General features: G+C 43.8%; 3 protein-coding genes across 3 annotated transcripts in view; all 3 read left to right on the top strand.

Moving 5' to 3' along the window:
• Nucleotides 1-2,354, top strand: part of LOC108022985 (zwei Ig domain protein zig-8) — a 56,835-nt gene extending 54,481 nt beyond the window's left edge. Inside the window, exon 8 of the mRNA XM_017092211.3 lies at nt 337-2,354. Within this exon, the coding sequence (XP_016947700.1) occupies nt 337-650 (314 nt within the window). The 3' untranslated portion in view covers nt 651-2,354. The remainder of the gene's footprint in view (nt 1-336) is intronic.
• A 601-nt stretch (nt 2,355-2,955) lies between these two features.
• LOC108022073 (uncharacterized) lies at nt 2,956-4,222 on the top strand. The gene is made up of 2 exons (XM_017090918.3): nt 2,956-3,016; nt 3,084-4,222. The coding sequence occupies exons 1-2, from the start codon at nt 2,956-2,958 to the stop codon at nt 4,220-4,222; spliced, it is 1,200 nt and encodes a 399-aa protein (XP_016946407.1).
• Nucleotides 4,223-4,746: 524 nt separating this feature from the next.
• LOC108022296 (fibroin heavy chain) lies at nt 4,747-5,931 on the top strand. The gene is made up of 3 exons (XM_050887827.1): nt 4,747-4,804; nt 4,868-5,470; nt 5,531-5,931. Exons 1-3 carry the CDS (start codon nt 4,747-4,749, stop codon nt 5,929-5,931), a joined length of 1,062 nt encoding a protein of 353 aa, XP_050743784.1.
• The last annotated feature ends 15,369 nt before the right edge of the window (nt 5,932-21,300 follow it).

The following is a 21,300-nucleotide window of genomic DNA, read 5'->3' as shown; positions in this document are numbered from 1 at the left end:
TACTGAGTCCAATAGAGCTTAGATACACTGATAAAACTGTACAGTGGTTTATGTTAATACATGGAAGTTAAATTTAAAATTAATCTAATACCTATTACCCCTAAATATTTTTGAACATTTTAATTTTTTAGAAATAAATTTCTATATTATTAAATTTACTTTTATTGCTTAATTTAATATTTAGAGCAAATAAACTTAAGTTAATAATTTTGTTGTTAACGAACTGAAACAATCCACTAGTCCTTAAGCGGTTCAATGATCAAAGATCCCTGGTTATCGAGGTATATGGTAAAATCGACCATCCCTAATTGCCTGTTTGCTTTCGCTTTCCAACAGGCGAACATCCCGCGGCCATGCAACACAATTCGAGCAGCAACAGCAACAGTTTCTACTGCGGCATCTGCTGCATGCTGCTGAGCATTGTGTCCTGCTGCCTGCAGCACTTCTACGAGGCGGGCTGCAGATACATCCATGCTGCGGCAGCGGTGGCAAAGTCGGCGGGACTTGGGCCCCCGAGGCGAGCCACGCTAACGACCAGCGAAAAAGGAGTAAATGCAGCAGCAACAGCAGCAGCAACAGTAGCAACATCAACATCAGCAACGTGCAACATGTTGAGCGAACGCCCAGCGGCAGTTCGGTGTCTGAGATGAAGGAATAATCAACACGCAGCGAAACACTAAAAAGGCAAAAACACACTCACTCACAACACACTCACATATTCAAGGTGATTTAAGTTTTCTATGTATCGCATGGGGGGTTCAAACATAGGTATTTACTAACTTCTAAGATGAATGCACTTAGTGGAAAGCAAACATATTATCTGATAAGCTAAACAGAATTAACAGTGTTAAGTGTGAATGCTAAGCCCTGATCCGATGAAAACCCACGCGTTTTTGTGGAAAATGATAATCTAGCTAAATGTTTTTCAGGATAAACTCAACATAAGAGAAAATATTGTGTGTTATATGCATTCTTTTAAATTTGTTATCGAACGAAAAACAACTGATCATCTGTGAAAGACCCAAAAACCAGGCCCAATAATGTCTATAGATTCGTTGGAATGAATTTTCATTGGCGATCTGATTAGATCTTTCCACAACCAAACATCGATTGCACAGCCATAGTTACACCAGCCACACTTCCACATTATAAAATAAGACTTACTAGCTATAAAAATGCCCAACATCCCGGAATCACAACCAGAAACCCAGTTCTTTGCAATCACAATACCAAAATTCTATGCAATCTCTAACTGCCAACGAACTCGCACTCCAGTAGCCCAATCGCATCAAGTTGTTGGATTGAAATTTGCTGTAAATAATTGCCATTCGAGAGAAGTTTATTCAAGAGTACTTCGACCTATTAGTGAGCCCTGATTAAGGTCAAAGAATGATTTTCCGTTCGAGTGCGGCTCGGTTGCTTTGCACATTTATCAGTTTTAGGCAATAGCTATCGTTAACTACGATTATGAATGTATGTATAGCCGGTAAGTGGATAAGCTACAGGAGCGATTACTGGATTTCATCCATCAGCACTCGAAAGTTACGGAATAAACTGGTTTGTGTCCGACCCAATTGTGGGCGAAGCTCGTTTAATTGTACATAATTAGTTTTGGCTAGAAACACTCACACAAAAAGCGAAAAACCAAAAACAAAAGAGGGGAATATTTGAAAATAAATGCAATTTATAATTGTGCTTATCGATATAAATGATACGAATGCAATGCGAATGTGCAGGCACTGTAAATAAATTCATTAGTAGTCGAAATTGTAATTTTAATGAACTCTTAAACGATATAAACAGATAAAACCGATAAATGCGATTCTGAAGTTGCGAACCGCCCTAGTTGGTAAGCCGCACACTGAGGCAAAATTGGCAAATTCATCAGCAAAACTGAATAAACTAAACCACACTAAATATAAAACCCTTCAAATAATAGTAAAAGATAGTTAAATTTAATACGGACCTTTGGACCCAGAGCCCGCATCGTGTAAATAGAGTGAATGGAAAAAGCATTAATCAGAACAGGCTATTTACTGAGCTGAGTCCGGTGAGTGTCAAGTATTAAAGTCGGCTCTGAATTGAAAAACCAAAGAAAACAATAACGAAACCCTAGCGAATACATTATGTACGAGTGTATGTCACAGCATTGCAGCTAAAAGTATATTCATACGTATATAAACCAGGTACTCTCAAATCATTTATATGTGTGCGTATCCATAGGTACCCAACATTTGCATAAACAGATAGGATTGTTTAAAAGTCGACATCAAACACACGGACACTGCAGGCGAGAGTTTTGTGAAATGAAACCAAATCGATTCAATAAAAGTATAATTTAGAAAATTTAAGAAGCCGCTGAGAGTTTCTTTGTGGGTTGGGAAGATGCTGGTACTGATCAAAAGTATCCTCGCTGGATCTTTACAAACTGGTAAAGTAATAATAACTCACTTATTTATTGTTATATACTCTTTATTAGCGTAACAATCTTACAACACATCTGCGAGTTTAGAGCTCTTGAAGAGTTATCATATCTGAGTTTGCACATTTTGAACTCATTAAATCATTGGATTACAATAAATTATAATTCTTTTGTATTTTTAGTACATATTAGAAAATAAACTAGATCACTTCAGATAGCTTAGTTTGCTCAGTTTGGAAACCCGTTCGACTTAGTTCTACTACGTATGCTGGTAATGCGTTCATTGACACTCGGCGATGTTGACTTGGAGACCGTATAATGTATTCAAATTAAATCTTTGCGTAGATGTTGTCGAATATGATGATGTGATGGGAGCAGTCCAATATTTACTTAATTGCAATTCCACTCCAAATCTGGTGGGACCCAAGAACCGTTCTTTTTTATTCTCCCTGCCATGAATTCTGGCGAAAAGTATAAATAAAACCGGAGACGAGTGGACGCATTTTAGTCCGTTGCTGTCCAGGTCTAAGAACATGTTGCAGCTGTCCCTATCCCTGCTGCTTTTTCTGGCTCTATTCGCTGGCCTAGAAACAGGTGTGTGTTTTGTCTTGGAAATATACTACGCCTTCCTGAAACTCATTATAAATCGTACAACTCTCAGCACCCTCGCCATCAACTGGATTGCAAAAAGAGAAACTCGTGCGGGTATATGAGATCAACGAATCGCAGTACAATCGGGTTTTGCAGCTGACCGAGGGCAAGAAATACATATCGGAGGCTAGGTTGATCAATGGAGGCATAGCCACCGTGACCGATACCTTGAATTCCGGCTGGAACTCTTTTCTGCGCGTCGTGGGTCTGACCACTGTCACCAAGGCTGATGAGGCCGAGAAGGTGGACTTAGAGAGCCAGCCCTTGTGTGTGATCAAGACCCGAGAGGGCGAGGGCAGGGAGGAGAATGTGACCTACGCTCGAAGCGCGGGAGGAGACATTGAGGCGGAAGAGGAGGACTCCACAATCCACTGCATTGTGGTCCTCAAGCAGGACGGCGACTTTGAGCTGCCAAGCCAGGATCCCCATCCGAACTTCATTCAGTACTGGAATAAACCTGAGAGCTCCACTCCTGTAGAGCAACCCCCTGTTCAAAATCAGCCTCAAGAGGTGCCTGGGGAGGATGAGACCCCTGAGGAGACCACTCCAGCTCCTTCAAAAAAGAAGAAGGTTAACAAGAGCACCTATCCTAAGGCAGCTGATTTAGAGAAGGGCTCTGATAGTTCCCGTCAAAATGCAGGTGTTTACTTACCAGTTCCGCCTCAGTATGGAGCTGCCTATCCACCACCTCCCTATGGCGGCTATCCCTACACAATATCCCAGCCTTACCCCAACCCGCTACCTTATCCCAATCCCCAGCTTTATCCCTACCCCCAGCCCTATGGTCCTCAACTTCCCATTGGACCTTCACCCTATAGACCGTCTCCCTATGGGCCGTCTCCCTATGGACAGTCACCCTATGGACAGGTGCCTTATGGACCTTTCCCCGAGCCAGTCCCCCAGCCGCCCATTGGCCCCTATCCTCAGGCTGCTTATGGACCTTATGGATATCCCTACCTGGATCTTCAGGCCCAGTTGGCCCAAGCAAATGCCATCATCGAAGTAGAGAAAGCCGAGGAGGATGAGGATGATGAGGTTCTGGAAGAATATGAAGACTCCTACGAGTCCGACGAGGAAGATGACTATCGCTATAAGAAACGTTATCACTCCCAAAAGCCTTTGTACCCTCAAGAACCGTATAATCACTAGTAATAAAAAACATAAACTGAACTTAAAAGGTATTTTATCTAGGGTTGGGTTGGAAATATATAGATCAACGGTTTACTTCAAATGATGCGTATAGGATCCTAGGCATTTCGTGGATAAAATCTGAGAAACCGTTTTGTGGGAGTCTGTGGATGATCCACAATCTAGAAGATGAGTAAGTTCTCTGACGGTCCAGATGGCTCCTTTGCGAGCTTGACGTCAAACAAGAATGTTATCATTCAATCAGCGAAACTAGACGAGCTAGTCGTGTTTTTGCCATAAACCCATTAATTAAACGAGTTTTGGCAGGGCGGCGGTTTTAAAGAACTGGGTCAACGCGTAAATTATGTAGATTGGCGTTGATTAGGCGGGGCTATAACTGTAGATGAGTAGTTTGGGTTGATCCATTTGAATGACAATGCCGAAAAGGAATTTTCGTATGTCAAGCCATCAAGTGGTCGGCAGAGAAAGACTTTCGAAATATATAAGCCAGGGAGCCAAGCCATTGGAGCTTATTCGCAATCGCCATGAAGTTCTTACCAGTTGTGGCAGTGATCGTGCTCTGCGCTGCGGCAGCCCAAGCTGGTGAGGTTTCCTGATATTTAAACCTTTTGGATTAGGGAGTCTAATGATTTTTCCATATACCAGGCACTGGTCATCCTCAGCTGGTGCGTCTGCACCAGGTCACCCGGGAGGAGTACAACGAGCTCCTGCGGCTCACCCAGGGCAAGGAAGAGGTTTCCGAGGCCCGCCTGCTCAGCAGCTCCATTGCCGGCATCAAGGGTTTGGCCTCTGGCTTCGCCGCTGGCAACTTTATCCCTGCTATCTTCAATAGCGGCTCCAAGGAGCCCAAGAAGGGACGTCCCCTGTGCGTCATCTCCGCCAATGATTTCGACAACGATGACGATGAGGGAAGGCGCTTGGGACGTGTGGTGAGCATCGAATACGAGCCAAACAGCGACTCCAGCTCCTCTTCGAGCAGTGGAAGTGGTCATGGCGGCGGTCATGGTAGCAGCAGTGGACATGGAAGTGGTCACGAAAGTGGTCATGGCAGCGGACACGGCAGTGGCCATGGAAGTGGTCATGGCAGTGGAAGTGATGAGGACGATGAAGTGAACACTGTGAACTGCATCCTGATCGTTAATGGCACCGATACAAATACAAAGCCTAAGCCAGATCATGGTCATGGACATGGTAGTGGAAGTGGAAGCGGTCATGGAAGCGGTCATGGAAGCGGTCATGGAAGCGGTCATGGAAGCGGTCATGGAAGTGGTAGTGGAAGTAGCAGTGGACACGGACACGGACACGGACCCAAGCCAGCCCCTTACTACCCACCCCCTCCACCGTACTACGCCCCCTACTACGGCTACCCACCCTACTATCCTCCCTACCCCTACCCACCACCACCTCCTCCTCCACCACCACCAACGAAGTACAGCCTCTTCAGCGGACTCAAGCGATCGTTCAATGATGAGGAGGAGGACGCAGGTCGCCTGATCAAAGCCTACAATGGACTGTACTACCTGCCCCACGGATATCCTCTGAGGATCGGAAAGTACTCGAAGGTCAGCCAGGAGACCCCCGCCTACCAGCCAGCCAGCTATCCCAAGCAGGAGTACGCGAACACCTATCCCAAGGTGGTCCGCAACTACGGTCTGACCCACCCCGCTCCCGTCTACGTGCGATCGCCGCAGTTCGAGCAGGAAAATTAGAGAAATTCTCCATTAGGCAAATCAACTTTTAAATAAATGAAATTACATTATTATTTACAAAGTGTTTTGAATATTACGTTGGGGTTTTAATTATAATTCTTCAAGTAATAGGGAGGGCTGCGTCTGGTTTAAGAGGTATGCTAGCTGAAGGTTCCTATACAGCATATATTAGAATTTTTGCATGATATCATGACACAAGATACATGTTTAATTTAATATGGTAATGCAGAAGTGGTATTTTACTATGTTCTGGTATTTACGTCATCAAATTCCTTAATTAAAAAATGTATAATACAGGTCGGCTTGGCTTTGATGGAGAAAGCGATGATTTAATTAAGACCCATTAAAGCACTTGTGAAACGCATCTCCCCCTGTATTCGCCCTGCTTTTGAACTCATCGCTGATAAGGGGGCGATTCAGAGAGTCATCAATCGCAGACGCAGGAGCCTTCATAATTGGACTTGCAATTGAGTAGCAGAATCGCTCATTTGTTGCACGTTGTTGCGAGGGATGGCCTACACCGGTGGCTGTGCGAGTGTTTGATCAAATGTGTTACAAGGTCCTGCCACTAACAATGCCAGAAAGAAACGTTGATCTAGGCAGCACACAGAGCCACCATGTAAACAAGCGGCATTACACTTTCCCCAGTCACACACACTAGTCGCTCGGAGGAGTATTGGGGGACAGCGACAATTGAAAGTGTAACACATCGTTGCCTTTTGTAGAGCTCCGGCTGCCTCTTCACGGCACCTGCACTGGGGGAAAAAAGTGGTCAAAGAAAGAGGAATCCTTAAAAATATTAGTTAGACAAAATAACTTCAATGTGGCATATAGTGAAACATTTATTAATTCTTTTTTACAAGATATTTTTCTGAACTTGTATCTTTCTTAAAATTGTTGAAGAAGATATAAAATAAAAGGAATTATTTTATTTACTTTTATATATTAAGCAAATAGAAAAGACCACCTCCAAAGGCTTAGTTTCTAATATCACTTTCCATTAATGTCAGTATAGACAGCATTTTTTTCTCAGTGCACAAACTGATACTCGCATACTGACACACTGTCATGCGCTGGCGAAGGACAACTAACGCACAGGCATAAAAGAGAATAAATTAAAGAACAACTCAAAATAACCGCGGGGCAATTGGCAGTGGTGCATCGCATGTGGGCGTCACAGCCGTTGTGGGCGGCTGAGTGGGCGTGGCGATTTGAACGCCCGTTTGCAGTTAAGTGCAAGTGCATCGATGGCAGCAATGGAAGAGTGAAGCGTGAAGGGGAGGCAGTGAAAGTCGCCTTTGGCCTCATTGCGTTTTTAGCTGCGCCCGTCAGCCCGCCACGCCCACTGTGCCCACGCCCACGCCCACCCATTTCGGCCATGTTGTGTCTATGCACTGCAAAATAATTACTTTCATATCCTGCGGCAATTAAATTCATTTAGTTTGCCACCAATCTCCCCCGCACTCTGATTAAGACATTCATTCCGCCTCGCATTCAACGGCTTACGCTTGTGGCTGTTGAACCCAGCTCATAGTAGTCAGGCCCCTTGGAGGCCCCTTGGAGAACCCCGCTGCCGCCTGCTCGTCTGACCAAGCAACTCTAAACTATGTCAACTGTTAACTTTTCCTTTCTATTTTTGCTATTTGTTGCGCTCGTTGTTTTTGCCGCAGCCGCCGGCATTCCGCTCCTATGGCCTGCATGTTTTTCAAGGACTCTACATAGTTTATCCAGCAACATCAAGTGTACACCCACACACACACACATTCCACGCACAACCAGCCAACACACATGTGGCACGGGCAGAGGGCAGGGGTTTTTGGGAAAAGGCGTGTAGCTGCCATTTTGGACATGGCTGAGTTGAATGTAAGCAAATTGCTAAGAGCACTGCAAGTCTGCTGATCCGCCGGAGACAAAAAGTAAAATGAAAGTGCCCAAAAATTGCTGCCCCCAAAAGGCACTAAAGTGTGGCCAAAGAAGTCGTCGACGCCAAAGTAGAATCGAGGGATTAGTGATAGGATGGATCTTTAAGCTAGATTTAATGTAATATATGTTGATCATCATTTATTTTTTTACTTAATTGTTTTCTGAACAATCCTGTAAGCTAATGTATTTGTCTAGAATTATAAAAATCATTGAAATATTAAAGCACATTAAAAAAGATAAAAACAAAATATGTGTTTTAATAAGGTTTTCTATAAATACCAGATCCTTTTTTCAGGTGTAACTCTGGAACTACCTAGCTAACAACTCAAAGACCCACCAAACCACATAGAACACATTGCTTATTTCTAATTACTCAATGGTCTCTACACTAAAAGACAGTTAAACACTAGGTTGTGTTTGTCTCCTGTATCTTTTAAATGCTTATTGCATTGATGAAGATAAATTAGGTCCTGAATAATTTCAGGTCTTGAGAACGCACCATCGCAATAATCGCCTTCATCATGTAAATGTCAATTTAAGGGAATATTAATGCAGGCACGCCATTGCAAAGAAACACCCATACATGTGCAAACATGTGTCTTTGATATCACCGGAAGTGCGCACACACACAAGCGCACGCTCGAGTGCCATTTTGTTAAGGCGCAAAAATTGATAAGTGCCTTGTGGTTATTGCGGTCTTTGGTGGCCATTAACACAACGAGGGGTGTGCACTGCACCAACACAGTGATAATAAAACGTGTGCCATAAGAGGCTGTGGAAGAAGGAGCAGGAGCGGGCGTTATTTGCACGTCAATCAAACATGGCGTCAAATAATCATTAACAAGCGCTCGCACACACGCCAAACAATGGTGTGATTTGAGGATTTTTGAGGAGTGTGTTGCAAGGGGTGTGTTTGTGTGTGTGCCTGTGCGAGTGTGTTCGTGTTGTCTGTCATGTAGTTGTCCCTGACACTGGTTTTGCTTGGCGTTGATTTGGTGGCTTATCTGATTTGTGGTTGCCGAAGCTTCGAGAGCAGCCACTCCGGCTGGATTTGCGGATTTGCGCCTTATTGGGAAACCGAACAGGAGGAATCCTGTGTAACCATCCAAGGAAAGCCCTACAATTGCGGTTTTATCAGAGTAACAAACCATAAACTATAATTAAAAACAATATAAAAGGCGAAAGCCGAAAGAAGCAATTAAGATTTACTATTTATTGTGTCTTAAAATTAGTTGACGCTCTCAAAATAAATATGTTCAAGAAAATGTTGAGAAAACGTTGAAATCTAATTTTACATAGGTGTCCAAAAGTATGAAGTAAATAAAAAAAGTCGTCTTTCTCATAAATCAATTGTAATGCTGAGCTTGAAATATAATGTTGCATACTTTTTAATGTTATTTAAAAACGATTTCGAGCCGTTCTGATTCTTTAGTTTTACTACGTGTTGTACAACATTATTAAAGAAGAAAAGGTCTAGAGAATGTATATATTCGATTTTGGAAAAAATGAAATGTGGTTCCCCATTCACAAACTATTATTGTACAATTTGAAATATGCTCTAAAAAATGAAAACTTAAATTATAAGGCCTATAGAGTAACAAGCTCAAGAAAGAGCGAAGAACTTTGGTGTTTCATAAGAAACAGCACACAAACTCCATGTGGCTGCCCCGCCTGGCCCTGGCATTTAATAATTTCTCGTCAGCCTGTGCTAACTGAAAGCCCGGCATGGCAATTTGGCATCAATATCGCTCCTGCCAGGCCCGCTCACCTGCCCCCAGATGAAGATGGAGACCGACCTGAAACGTACTGTATGTTCGCAGCACTAACGAGCTGTGATTTTTCTTGCCATCAGCAGAGGCTGAATGGAGTGACTGCAAGTCAATGCGATTGGCGTCAATTAAGTGCCATAAGCGACACAACAAGCCGTCAGTCAGTCGCTCCGTCCGTCAGTCGTTCCGTCCGTCGATCCTTCAGTCCGCCATCCGGCCGGAGTTTAACGCTCTTCAGCTCACTCCGGCTTAGTTGGGCCCCGCTTTTGACACACTTTCGAGCGGCAGCAGAAGCAGCAGATTGATTGGCGCCACTCAATTGGCAACCTTTTTGGCCTGGTCTGGTTGGTTTGCTGTGGTATAGCATGCTTTGGCTTGGCAGCCAAGCGGGGTTACCAGGCTCTGGTTCACCGATGACTTCATGTGCAGCATCGTTACACGCATCGCCTGCCCTCCATCGGCGTTTTTTTTCTACGACAAGCGATTAGAATAAATTGCAACATGCTGGCAAAGCGACAGGCCTCCTCCAGATTGGGTGTTCGATGGCTTGGGGCACTGTTTTCGGATTCCGATATTCCTATCTGCCGATACTGGCGCTGGAACTCGTATCGAGCTCAACGCCATGCATTTGACACGAGTGCCGATTTCTGCTTCAATAATTCCCCCAATATCTCAATGTGCATCTCGAAAGTTCTCGAGCATCGAGTGCCCCCGTGCGGGCGGGTGAGTGTAATCAATTTTAGTGGCAACGCAAAGTTTTTCAATGCGCTGCCATTCAATTAAAAATTTGTGCAGAACTTTATTTTGCTGTTAAGTGGCAATCTACATGCATCCCCCACTCCCACTCCCAACCCCATCCACCATGCCACACTGTATGTGCATATACATAAAGGGGTTTATTTTGTTGGCTGCATCGCGCGCACATCTGTAAATACAACTATAAATGGCTTTGAAGAGTTTCCCTTTTCGGCTTTCTTTTTTATGGTTTTGTTTGGGTTGATTTATGTGCACATGCCAGTCAAATTGATGAATTGCCTTTGAAAGACGATCAAATAAAATCAGAAGCGAAGCGAAAGGGGCCAGAGCCCCAGCCCCATAAGTCGTGCGATAAATTGTAGTAACTAAACGCTCTGGCTAGAAGTTTAAACAAATAAATAAATTCTGATTTAACAATTTAATTGCGATTGCACAAGTGTAAACTGCGTGTTTTGATGTATTGTCTTTGTAGATTTAGATTAAACGAAATCCTTGATAGCCTTTTTCTCACCGACGAAATGAGAAAAGATTTAATTTCGTTTGTGCGAAAAGTGTAAGGAGTGTATGTACATCTCTTGTTTGTTGTTTTGATAACAACAAAAATGATGTGCTATGCAAAAGTTAATCAAAATTTGTTTAGCAATGCACAGGACCCAGACACACACATAGGAACATAAGCCACTTGAAAAATGACATCAAACCTGGGGTAAGAAGCAGCAGCAGATGACGATGAAATTGAAAAATAATAACAAAAAGTTACCCTGGCAGCCGTCGTTGTATCTCGGCTCTAATTTAATGCGACGAGTTCTCGACATACTTTTTGTTTTTTAATTTATCCACCAGCCCGCAGCACTTTCCCCACTTTCCCCCGATTTTGCCATTTGTGGAGCACCTGCCTCCGTCTTGAGATGCTGCCATTATTCAATCTGCTGGTGTCCTGGCCGTCATAGTTGCTGATTCTGGGCTTTGCTGTTGTTGGGATCTTGTTTGTGTTTATGTTTTAATAAAACATCGCCAGCCCTGCGAGACACAGCACCACATCACCACCCCCTTTCACAGATGCTGGCAAAGTCAAGAGTAAGTCATGAGTAAATCTTATTATTTTATCCTTTGTTATTGCATTCTCGATGGCTTTTCCCGGCCAGGCTTAGGCTTTGATCCTGGGTCCTTGCTCCTAGGTCCTTGGCTCGGGGTAAACCCCCTTAGCCACCCCCTAGGACCATCCCCCGCGCTGTTATCATAAATCTGCATGCTGGCGAGGCATGTTTCGACTGCTCCGAGTTCGGCTCTCAATCCGATCCCGATGCACACAACGTCATATGTCAGCTGCATCAATATTTGCATTTTGATTGAAACTTACAAGGAGGCAAAAGTCTGTCCCAATTTGCATATCCTTCGTTGCCAATCCGGCTCCAGCTCGAATATTCCGGGCCACCAGACCATCCCGCCCTAATCCCCGGCCAACAAGCAGCTTAAATGGCTTTAAGATATGACTGCTGGCGACGGCGACTCTTTGGCTATTTATGTCTAAATTGGCAAATAGCAAATGGTGATGGCCGAAATGCAGTTTTGCTGTTAATTTCACTTACAACGCACATTAAATGCAGACAGCAGAAGCAGCAGCAGCACAGCAACATCAGCAGCAGGAACATCCTGCATCCTGCGTCCTGCATCCTACTGCAAAACCACCCACAGGAGCCAACAAAAAGCTGTTTGTCCATAATCAGTGCAAAGTGCACTGGCAGTCCCATTCGCTTGGAGTGCCAAATGGGGGGAGTCCCCGACTTTTGGCTATTTCGGTTTTGCCTGCCAGTCGTAGCCATCGTTGTCGATGTCGTTGCCGTTGCCGTTGCCGTTGTTGTGCCAAATTAGGTCAAAATGCGTTCAATTCCGCACGAAATGTCAAAATAAACAAGTTATCCAGCGGCTAAATAGCCCGGCACCCATGTGGAGATGAGTGTCTGGCTGCTATCAGGCCAGGCAAGAGCTCCCTTTGGTTATCCCCTGAGAAGAAAATTCGGCAAGTTGGTTGAGTGACTTTAAACAAGTTTTAAAAACATGACATGACAAGCAACTTACTATTGATCAGTGCACCATAGGTGGGTATTGTTCCAGCCCTCTTATGCCCAAATCAGCTCCACTTAGACTGGCTTTTTGAAATTGATCCCCTTACGATCTACGTAGCGACTTAATGGCCAGATCGGATTACTCAGCTGCATCGAAGGAGCCTTGTCCCTGGGCAGGTATGGAAATTAATTGGCACTTGCCATTGCCAGCATTCAAATGCCCAAGTCAAGTGCCCCCGGTGAGCAGGTTGGGGGATATTTTGGGATGAGGATGCGGCAGACACATGCCCAACAATAGTGCGATAATTTCGTTTAATTAAGCCCAGGCCAAGTCCCTCCAGCTCCGCCCCCTGTGGCACCGAAGGAGCATTGCATAATCCCAGTACAATGCCGTTGGGCGGAGGGGGTTCAATTCGAGGGGGAGGCCAACAACAGCAACAGCTGCATTTCATTACAATTTTTCAATTACTATTAACTTGATGCGGACTCATTACAGGACTCGGGGCCCTCGTCCTTTTCCTTCAGCTGGCTTATCGTAATTAATTTTGCGGCTTCTGCTTGTCTCCTGTCCCTTTCTCCCTTCTCCCGTCTCCCTGCCGCCCTCTGGCAGACATTTCATTAGGAAAATTGTTTATTAAAAAATAAATAGAATTAAACAATAAGCGAGAACAAGAAGCAAATGGCCAGGATGCTGTCGTCGCTCCAACTTTCCCTTTGCATGCAAAGTCGCGCCCCCTTTCGGTTTTAGCCCCCCTTTTGGTTTGCCAGCCTGTAAGTTGCGCTTATCACGGAGCATAATCATAAAAAGTTATGCGCTTGCTAATTTGATTAATGGCATTTCCTTGGCCGCAATCCAAATTCATAATGACTGTGCCCGGGCTAGGAAATTATTATTACTTCTAATTACAAGGAGACAACTTCATTAGGCCAGAGTTCCGCCCCCAGGACAACGGAAAGCCAAAGGCGGGCTGGACGAACATTAAACCAATCGCATCTGGCAATCAGAGGATGTAAATCATAAAATCCAATTATTGTCTGGAGCCGCTTTTCACCAGATGTAAAAATCAAATTCAACTTTTGCCGCCCTTAATTGTTCCAGCGCATAGGTAACTCAATTAAAATCAAACAATCACCGCCGCCGAAAGCCTGTGGCCACCATAAATTCCCATAAATACGCTCACTATCGCGATAAATTCCGCTTCCAAGCCCCATTCAAACTTTTCGATTGACTGCATCAAACAATCCAAAAATAAATCCCCAAAATTGCACTTTTAATAAACATTCGCGAAATCGCTATTCAAAATAATTGATCAACGGAATGTTTAAGCATACGTTATAAAGACCCTTAATAGCCTAAATGGTAAATATTTAAATAAAACGAGAAAGGGTACATTTAATTTTTGGAATAGTTATAAAAATCATTTAATTACATTAAATATTTATCTACATTTTAAAAGCATTTGTAAGGGTGTTTTTAGAACTGCAGTTGACTAACTTAGCTTCGCTTAATTAATACAACTTCTCTTGACCAAAATAAAAATCCATTTAGTATTTGAATTTTTAGTGCGGCGTGCATTGTGTAAATTGCCAGTTGTATGCACTTTAAAGCCAGATAAAAAATTTCCTTTGTAACGTCACATCTAAATATTTTCCATAAAATTTGTGCTTAGCAGTGTTTTGGCCAAATTGTTCACGCTTCACGGAACCGCGGCCAAACCAACAAGACCAATCAAAAACATGTTGATTATTTCTACATTAGAGCGGAACAAGTTGATTTCGTGGTAGCGATATAGTAAATGGACACAGGTCGTGGTTATGGCCCTTTTAGCTGATATTAATTTACGATACATGCCGTCTAATTGAAGCCACACGACTCCACCGTTTAATGGCCATTGGAGTTCCCGCTAAGAACTCGAGCGGAACCAAGTGTGCCAGCAAACAATTGCTAAGTTTTGTGTCATCTCCGGCGATTAGATCAGCAAATATTAGCATGCAAGCAGTAGAGCCGTGACGGGCAACATGTCCACTACAATCCCCACTAAATCTAGTATCAGGGTGGTTCGATTGGTTTATCTTTTAACATTTTCACTTTAATAGGGGCGGGAAAAACACTTTAACTAATTTGCTTTGCAGGTATGGAAGACATCCTTATAGAAGCCCCATATTTGTATAGACTATGGATCGGTATACCATTAGCGAATGTATTTTATTTCATGATTATCAAATAAATAAAAACTGAACTAATAGCTCTTTAATCTCTTACCAATCCCCTAAAGCCATTCTATTGAAATATATGAAATTAAAAAAAAAAAAAATCTCTGACGAGCCCCATATTTATATGGTTTGGTATATATTATATCATTGTGATTTTGCTTTCTATAGTTTTGGAATCAGAAAACGAACCACCCTAATGTGCGGGATTTCAGGGATAGAAAGTGGAAGGCTTCGGGCGAGTTAGCCCCAGTGCTGACAAAAGCTGATTATTATAGCAATGACGAGCGTATTGGTCACGTTAGCACGACTGGCCAGTGTCCGAATGGCTGGAAAGGACGGTGGCATGCACTTTACAGGCTGCCCGGCCCGTTAATAACTGGAACGTGCCTCAAAGTGGCCGTGCAGCATTATGGGCTATTTGCCTGCCAACTGCGATTGTCAGTGACCATCAGTGTGACTCTGTTTTGGGTCCCGGCTTCGGTGGCAGTGGTCACTGGGGTCACAAGAGGAAACTCCAGTTGTCCACCGGCTCTTCTTTTTGCCACTCCTTGCGATTTGCGTGCGAATTCCTAGTCCCCAGTCTTGGGCTCCACTCACGTTTCCCCACTTACTCGCCTTCTGCTGACCAGCCGTGATTAAATCCCGCATACGCCCTGTGTACATTCCATTTAATTCCGCCCTTAAATGCCTGGACCACCCGACTTTGCCCGACTCCTACCCGCTAATTGCATGCATGACTATTGAATAAGTGTCCCGATAGCATTTCGTTTCGACAACCAAGTCGGGATCTGGATGCTGATTGATGCGCTGGAGCAGCCCGCCAGGGCACATAATAGCATCAGCCATAAACCCCAAAGCCAGCTGGGGAGCAAGCTGAACGGAACCGATGGCAAAATTGCATAATTAATCATGCGCGCATAAAAATGTCAACTGTTGGGGCAGGGAAAGCGGGGAAAAGCGGCAACATGTTGCTGCCGTCCGCCCAACTATCCAACTACCCGATGCCACGCTCCCCACTTTCCCATTTCCCAGGCGATTTCACGGTGGGAATGCGGGGAAAAAGTGCAAGTTTGGCTTGGCTGGGGTAGCACTGCAACGTCGAACATTTACAAACAAATCAAATTTGCATCAGAATTTCATTTATCTTGTTTTGCTACTATTGTGTGGATTTTGTGCTCACAGTCGCAGGAGGAATAGGATGTCGGGAATAGCGAAAGGGAGGGGGTCCCAAGGACCAGAACAGAGCAACAGCATAGAAGTGAAATTGCATTTGGCCAGTTGCAAAATCAGGAATAACAAGTAGAGTGGCTGAAGCCAAGGGAGGAGGACTTTTGGAATGACCTGTAAAAATAGTTGGGTGTCCCAAGAAAAGTGTTTGTTCAATTCATAAAAAATGCTCGCGTTAATTCCAAATAAAACAACTTTTAATTACTTAAAATTCAACAAAAATATTGTAGTTTTAAAATTAGTAAGGGGAATGTATAAGTCGCATCTCGAGAATTAATAGCCTTAACAATACTTGATTATTGAATAAAGTCCAATGTTGTTTGTGATTCCTGACATAGTTTAATTCAATTTAAATTGAAGTGATATGCCCCATGGGCAGCCTCACATTTATATAAGAAGGAGCTCCCAACATGCCGAACTTGAACAACTTCTTCCCCCCCACCTCCCCCAGATTTGACCCCTCTCACAGCCATTTATTAATGCCAAATGTTGTTTCTTTGCAGGGGGGGCACAAAGGGAAAATGGCAACGGTCTATGCAAAAAACTCACATAATAAATTGAGCCAGTGTCCAGAAACGACTTTAATGAAATAAAACATTGTACGCCGTATCCGGGGCTGGTTTTTCTATTCTATTTGTGTGCAACAAAGTTAATAACCGTTTTATGAGTCTATTAAAAAGGGATAATCGCCGGGATCAGACTGATGTCTGGGCCCTGTGCATGGCACTTATGTAAATGGTTCCACAAAAACAGAAAAGTGGAAAAGAAGCAGCATACTCTCTCACACATATAGTATATCATCAACTAGAGCGGCTACAAACTAAGGACTCTAATCGCTTGCCCTCCCCATATGAGGACCTCATATTACCAGGCCAGAGCAACCTTTCCTCCTCTTTTGGCCCAGCCTTGGCCCCGACGAACCACCTAAAATAAATAAACAAGTTAAGCGGTCAAACCCTTGAGGGAGGGCAACTTAAAAATTGTTTTTTATTCGCCGTCCGAGCCTTTTTAATGATTATACACTGTGTAAATCAAACCGCTTGTGAAAGGGACCGAAAATTATGTAGATTAAGCAGCAGCATAAAAAAGGGTTCCACTACATGGTATATGTGGTGTGGCTTTATATACGTGTGTGCGGGATAGATATTATTTATGGTGATATGCGCCCGACAAACTGGCAGCATCATAAATTATGAAAACGCCACAAAATCTACATCGAACTTTTATTTTTTTTCCCCAGTTACAGGTGGAGCGTGTTGCGGTTTAGGTAAATGCCCCGTGTTTTGCCCCTGCAAAGAGCAGAAATCAATAATCACAGCCATGGCGAACAAGGGACCATTTAATTAATTGTGTTTGCCTAACAAATGGTTCTCGAAATGAGTGCATGTGCAGCAGCATGCGGCAAGTGCCAAAAACTTCCGTTCGGCACCCGGATTTTCTGGTTGCGGCGGGAAAGTTCTTAAATCTAACGGCTACGAAGCTAACTTCCCTTTCCGCCGGGCATAAATAACAGCAAAAGTCGTTGCCCGTCCTGCCAGCGGCAATTGAGCAACACGCATACGCCGCGTACGCCCGAAAACTTTGCAGCAGCTGCCACTAAATATTAAACATAAATATGTGTGTACGTACGGCCATAGAGGGCTGTGTCTTCCTGGCCATACCATACATCTGCATATGCATGACCATGGTGTCGGCGGAAGGGAGAGCCCAGGACACCAGGATCGAAACAGGACCCTCAGACACTTCCGCCAGCAGCAGGAGCGGCAAACACTGGGCTAAGTTGGAAACCACTTGGCCTCTGCCTAGCGAGGGCTGCCGCAAGGGAAGGGCCATATCCCTACACCCAGAAAATGACTCCTCCAAATGGGGTTTGAAATATGGGAAAAAATGTACACAGGGCTCCCCCTACCTTAATAAAACTTTGTTCATTAAAAACTAGAGGGCTTTAGATTATTATTGGTTTACAATCATGTCTTATGCCACTATGCTTTCAAAGACTAGAAATACGATGGGTCCTGGCTTGATGATTGTAGAATTATTTGCTTTGAAAATATATATCTCTTTCTCGATGGGACTCTAAATTAAATAAAGTATTTATGCAATTTTAATAATATTTCCTCAAAAAAAATTGAATCTATGTTGTAACTTTAATTTTATTTTAAAAGTGTATGTTAGTAAACTTGTTGGGAGTTCCAGCACTACCATTTTCCGAGTGCACTTTTCATAACTCAAACTTTTCCGCTCACCCCCTTCTTTGTGCATATGTTTATGTTTATCTGTTCTGGGGCTGGACCGCAGCGTATGCTGATGTGAAAAATATTACTTCCGCCGCTGGGTTCGGAATTTTTCAAGCCCCGGCCACTGAGGTCGCCCCCTTTTTCAGCCAGTGAACAGCCCCGGCCCGGATCTTCAGTTGATTCCAGGAAATAAGGACTGCAGACAGGCTGTGATGCCTGATTCCATTAAAATCCCAAAGCTCAAGAATCCAAGCGGCCGGAGAATTAGGGTGCCTTGCGGTTTTAACCCTAGCTGCCCGGGGCATTTTCCGGAATTACCTGCTCTGCGTAATTAAGAACTGTTCGACAGTGTCTGTTTGCTACGAACATGGTTACAGGGTTACAGGGCCATATGTCGGCTGCAGTGCCTCAGAATGCGGCTAGACGGCATAAATCTGGCCAATTGCAGGGGCAGCAGATGCAAGCCAGTTCGGGAGGCTGCCAAATAGATGTGTTTGCCCCGATCTGGATGTTCCTTCGGCTGCTGCTGGTCCTAAATGGGTCTGCGTCAGCTGGTCCATGTGGAAAAACAAACAAATATGGCAGTTGGCAAACGGAAAACAGGACTTGGCATTGCTAAATGCCTGTCAGCTGGCTGGTAGTCGAGTTAAGTTCTTCCCAAATGCCTGGGCGTCCATAATGCGAAGTCCTTTTCAGCGCCGCACATTCAATCAACCAATTAGATGGTAATGCTGCCGACCGGAGTTGCAATTTCCTCGTTTAATGCTCTGATTAATTTCGGAGTGGAAATCGTTTTGGCCATTCGATTGAATCAAATGTTTGTGGATTATCTATTTGGATTTGGAAATTCATCAAATTGGCAGCCATTCGGCGGCCGTCCGTTTCATTTGCGGCCCTCTCTGCGGTCATTCGGGCATGGCGTCCACTTTGCGGGAGCCAATTAAATATGCAACTTTTTGCCACCCAGACTTGCCCACTCGAATACCGGATATTTCCATGCTGACAATGTGGCACGCACTAAATTGCTAATTGACATGTAAACGCATCGATTGGCCATCAGCAGCACTGGCAAATTGATAAAAATACTGCAAGTGCAACAGAAACATCAACCATAACGACAACGGCGAACAAACAATATCAATGCGGCGGTTATATCGAAAATGGAAAATTCAATTGTTGTGCAAATTGATTTCAAATGTCACATAAACGTCAAACTTTTGCGCTTCTATGATGCTTTTTTCCCCCCTCATAGCTCTGTATCCTGTGGCCATGCTAACTGTACAACTATCCTGCCATCCTGCCACCCAAATCCCTTCCCGACCTTGCCAGCTGACCAGTGGCCACACACTAACAAGCTCCTCCTGACTTTTGGTTATAGTTAGATAAATGGTCGGTCCCGGGTGCAAGGGTAGCCATGAATTTAGGTGAGCACCAATCAATAATCACATTCGTTTTGGGTCTCCGCTTCCAGCAGCATGGCAACATGAAAAATGACGGATGCTTCGAGAGGGGCGGAAAATTCGCCTGGTGCCGCAGGAGGGGCAAGTGCGGCAGCCAGTGGCCAGATGACTTTGATTTAGTTGCCCAGCATCGACAGTTTGACACAAATCACAGGCGAAAGGCAGGGCTTCAAAATACAGCCGACCATTGGAAGTGAAAGTTGGTCAGTTTAAGAAGCAAACTTCTATCTAGGATGTCTAAAAAATACTAGTTCACATGGAATTGTAAACCAAAGTCTTGTGTATTTATTATATTAATTTATTACTTGCATGTTGAGACCTCTATAAAATAATTGCAAAAAAGATAAAATTTATTGTGTAATGGAAAAAACGTTTGTTGCTGTGCGATTTGCAATTCAAATGCTTTTTCACAAAGAGATCTCAAATATCTTTTGTACAATTTCCTGCATATCCCCACTGCACCGCACATAAAAGGGGTTGTCCGGCAACCAAAAAATGGTTCACAGAACACCCTTTGTAGCTAAGCAAAGTCCTGAGAGCCCGCCCTGGCCAGTGTTTACCATCAAAACAAACTGGGAGCCTGGACCTGGCGTCAAGTCCAACGCATTTTGCCGTCTACCTGTCGCGAATAACAAAAAATCTGGCCAAACTTTCGTTCTGCGCCCCCGGAGTCAATGTCGCATGGCGCACTTAATCGTTATTAACGCCAACTTTTTGGGCACACGAGTGTGAAAAAAATCAACATAAATCTGGGTGTGTATACGTATCTTATGGATGCGAGCAGGGGGCCTAAATTGAAACGGAATCCGGGCGGGGCAGCATTGCAGATGAGCGGAATCACGTGCCGAAGATTTTGCGTCGCACGGCGACAGGTTCCGGAGTTTTGGGACCCGTACCCGGATCCGGAGCTTTTGTCTCTCCGCGGAGACGGCTAAGCAGCAATTGACTTTCATTAGAGCCACTGGATGCTGACGGGATTTGTCAGACATTTGTCAAGTTCGGGGCACATCAAACTTTTGTCCGCGCATATCAGCCTTCCATTCTCTGAACTTTCCATTGTCTGAAACTCGGCTCTCTGAATTTCAGCATAGGAAAGCGAATTTCGTGATAAATCTGCGGTCCACATACGCACACGTAGGCAGGTGGAACGGGGGCGTGGCTGAGCCCAAATCGTCCTACGAATGACACAGCCGGCAGCAGGCAACCGGACATGCCTCCAACGAACAGTGGTTCAAAACCAGGCGGGAAAGGATTTAGCATATAACATAAATTGTACTTTATGTATGTCATTTTGTAATTTATTTATCTATTTTTAAACTTCTAAAAATAATTTATAGGATTTTTCTATAATTATAGGATTTTTCTATAATTATATAATTTATATCTATTAATAGGACTAGTACTCCATATTGGTGCATGGAATATGGTAAAGTTTTGACAAATGAAAAACTTTTTTTGACATTGAGTTATATTGGGCTATAAAAGTGGCACACAGTAAGGTCTAGATATATCCTAGGAAACTAGATAACTCACAATATATTTTTTTTTAGTAGATAATTTTTAAAGGCTTCGGAAAACCTAATTGTTTTATTTGTTATTTTAACATCCTATAAAAGAATATTAATAAGTAGTTATTTTTTGGTAGCTTTTTTGTATCTTCGATCACACTGTGCAGGGTTTGTGGTTGACTTTAGCTGGCTTGCGTGTCACTGGGCGA

Source organism: Drosophila biarmipes, chromosome 2R, assembly GCF_025231255.1.
Source record: "Drosophila biarmipes strain raj3 chromosome 2R, RU_DBia_V1.1, whole genome shotgun sequence".
Classification (NCBI taxonomy): Eukaryota; Metazoa; Arthropoda; class Insecta; order Diptera; family Drosophilidae; genus Drosophila; species Drosophila biarmipes.
This window is presented reverse-complemented; position numbering and strand designations above follow the sequence as displayed.

Coding starts and splice junctions, on each gene's coding strand:
- LOC108022073 (XM_017090918.3), top strand. CDS start 2,956: ATGTTGCAGCTGTCCCTATCCCTGCTGCTTTTTCTGGCTCTATTCGCT. Junction 3,017..3,083: donor ATTCGCTGGCCTAGAAACAG/GTGTGTGTTTTG, acceptor TACAACTCTCAG/CACCCTCGCCATCAACTGGA.
- LOC108022296 (XM_050887827.1), top strand. CDS start 4,747: ATGAAGTTCTTACCAGTTGTGGCAGTGATCGTGCTCTGCGCTGCGGCA. Junction 4,805..4,867: donor CGCTGCGGCAGCCCAAGCTG/GTGAGGTTTCCT, acceptor TCCATATACCAG/GCACTGGTCATCCTCAGCTG. Junction 5,471..5,530: donor AAGCGGTCATGGAAGCGGTC/ATGGAAGCGGTC, acceptor ACGGACACGGAC/CCAAGCCAGCCCCTTACTAC.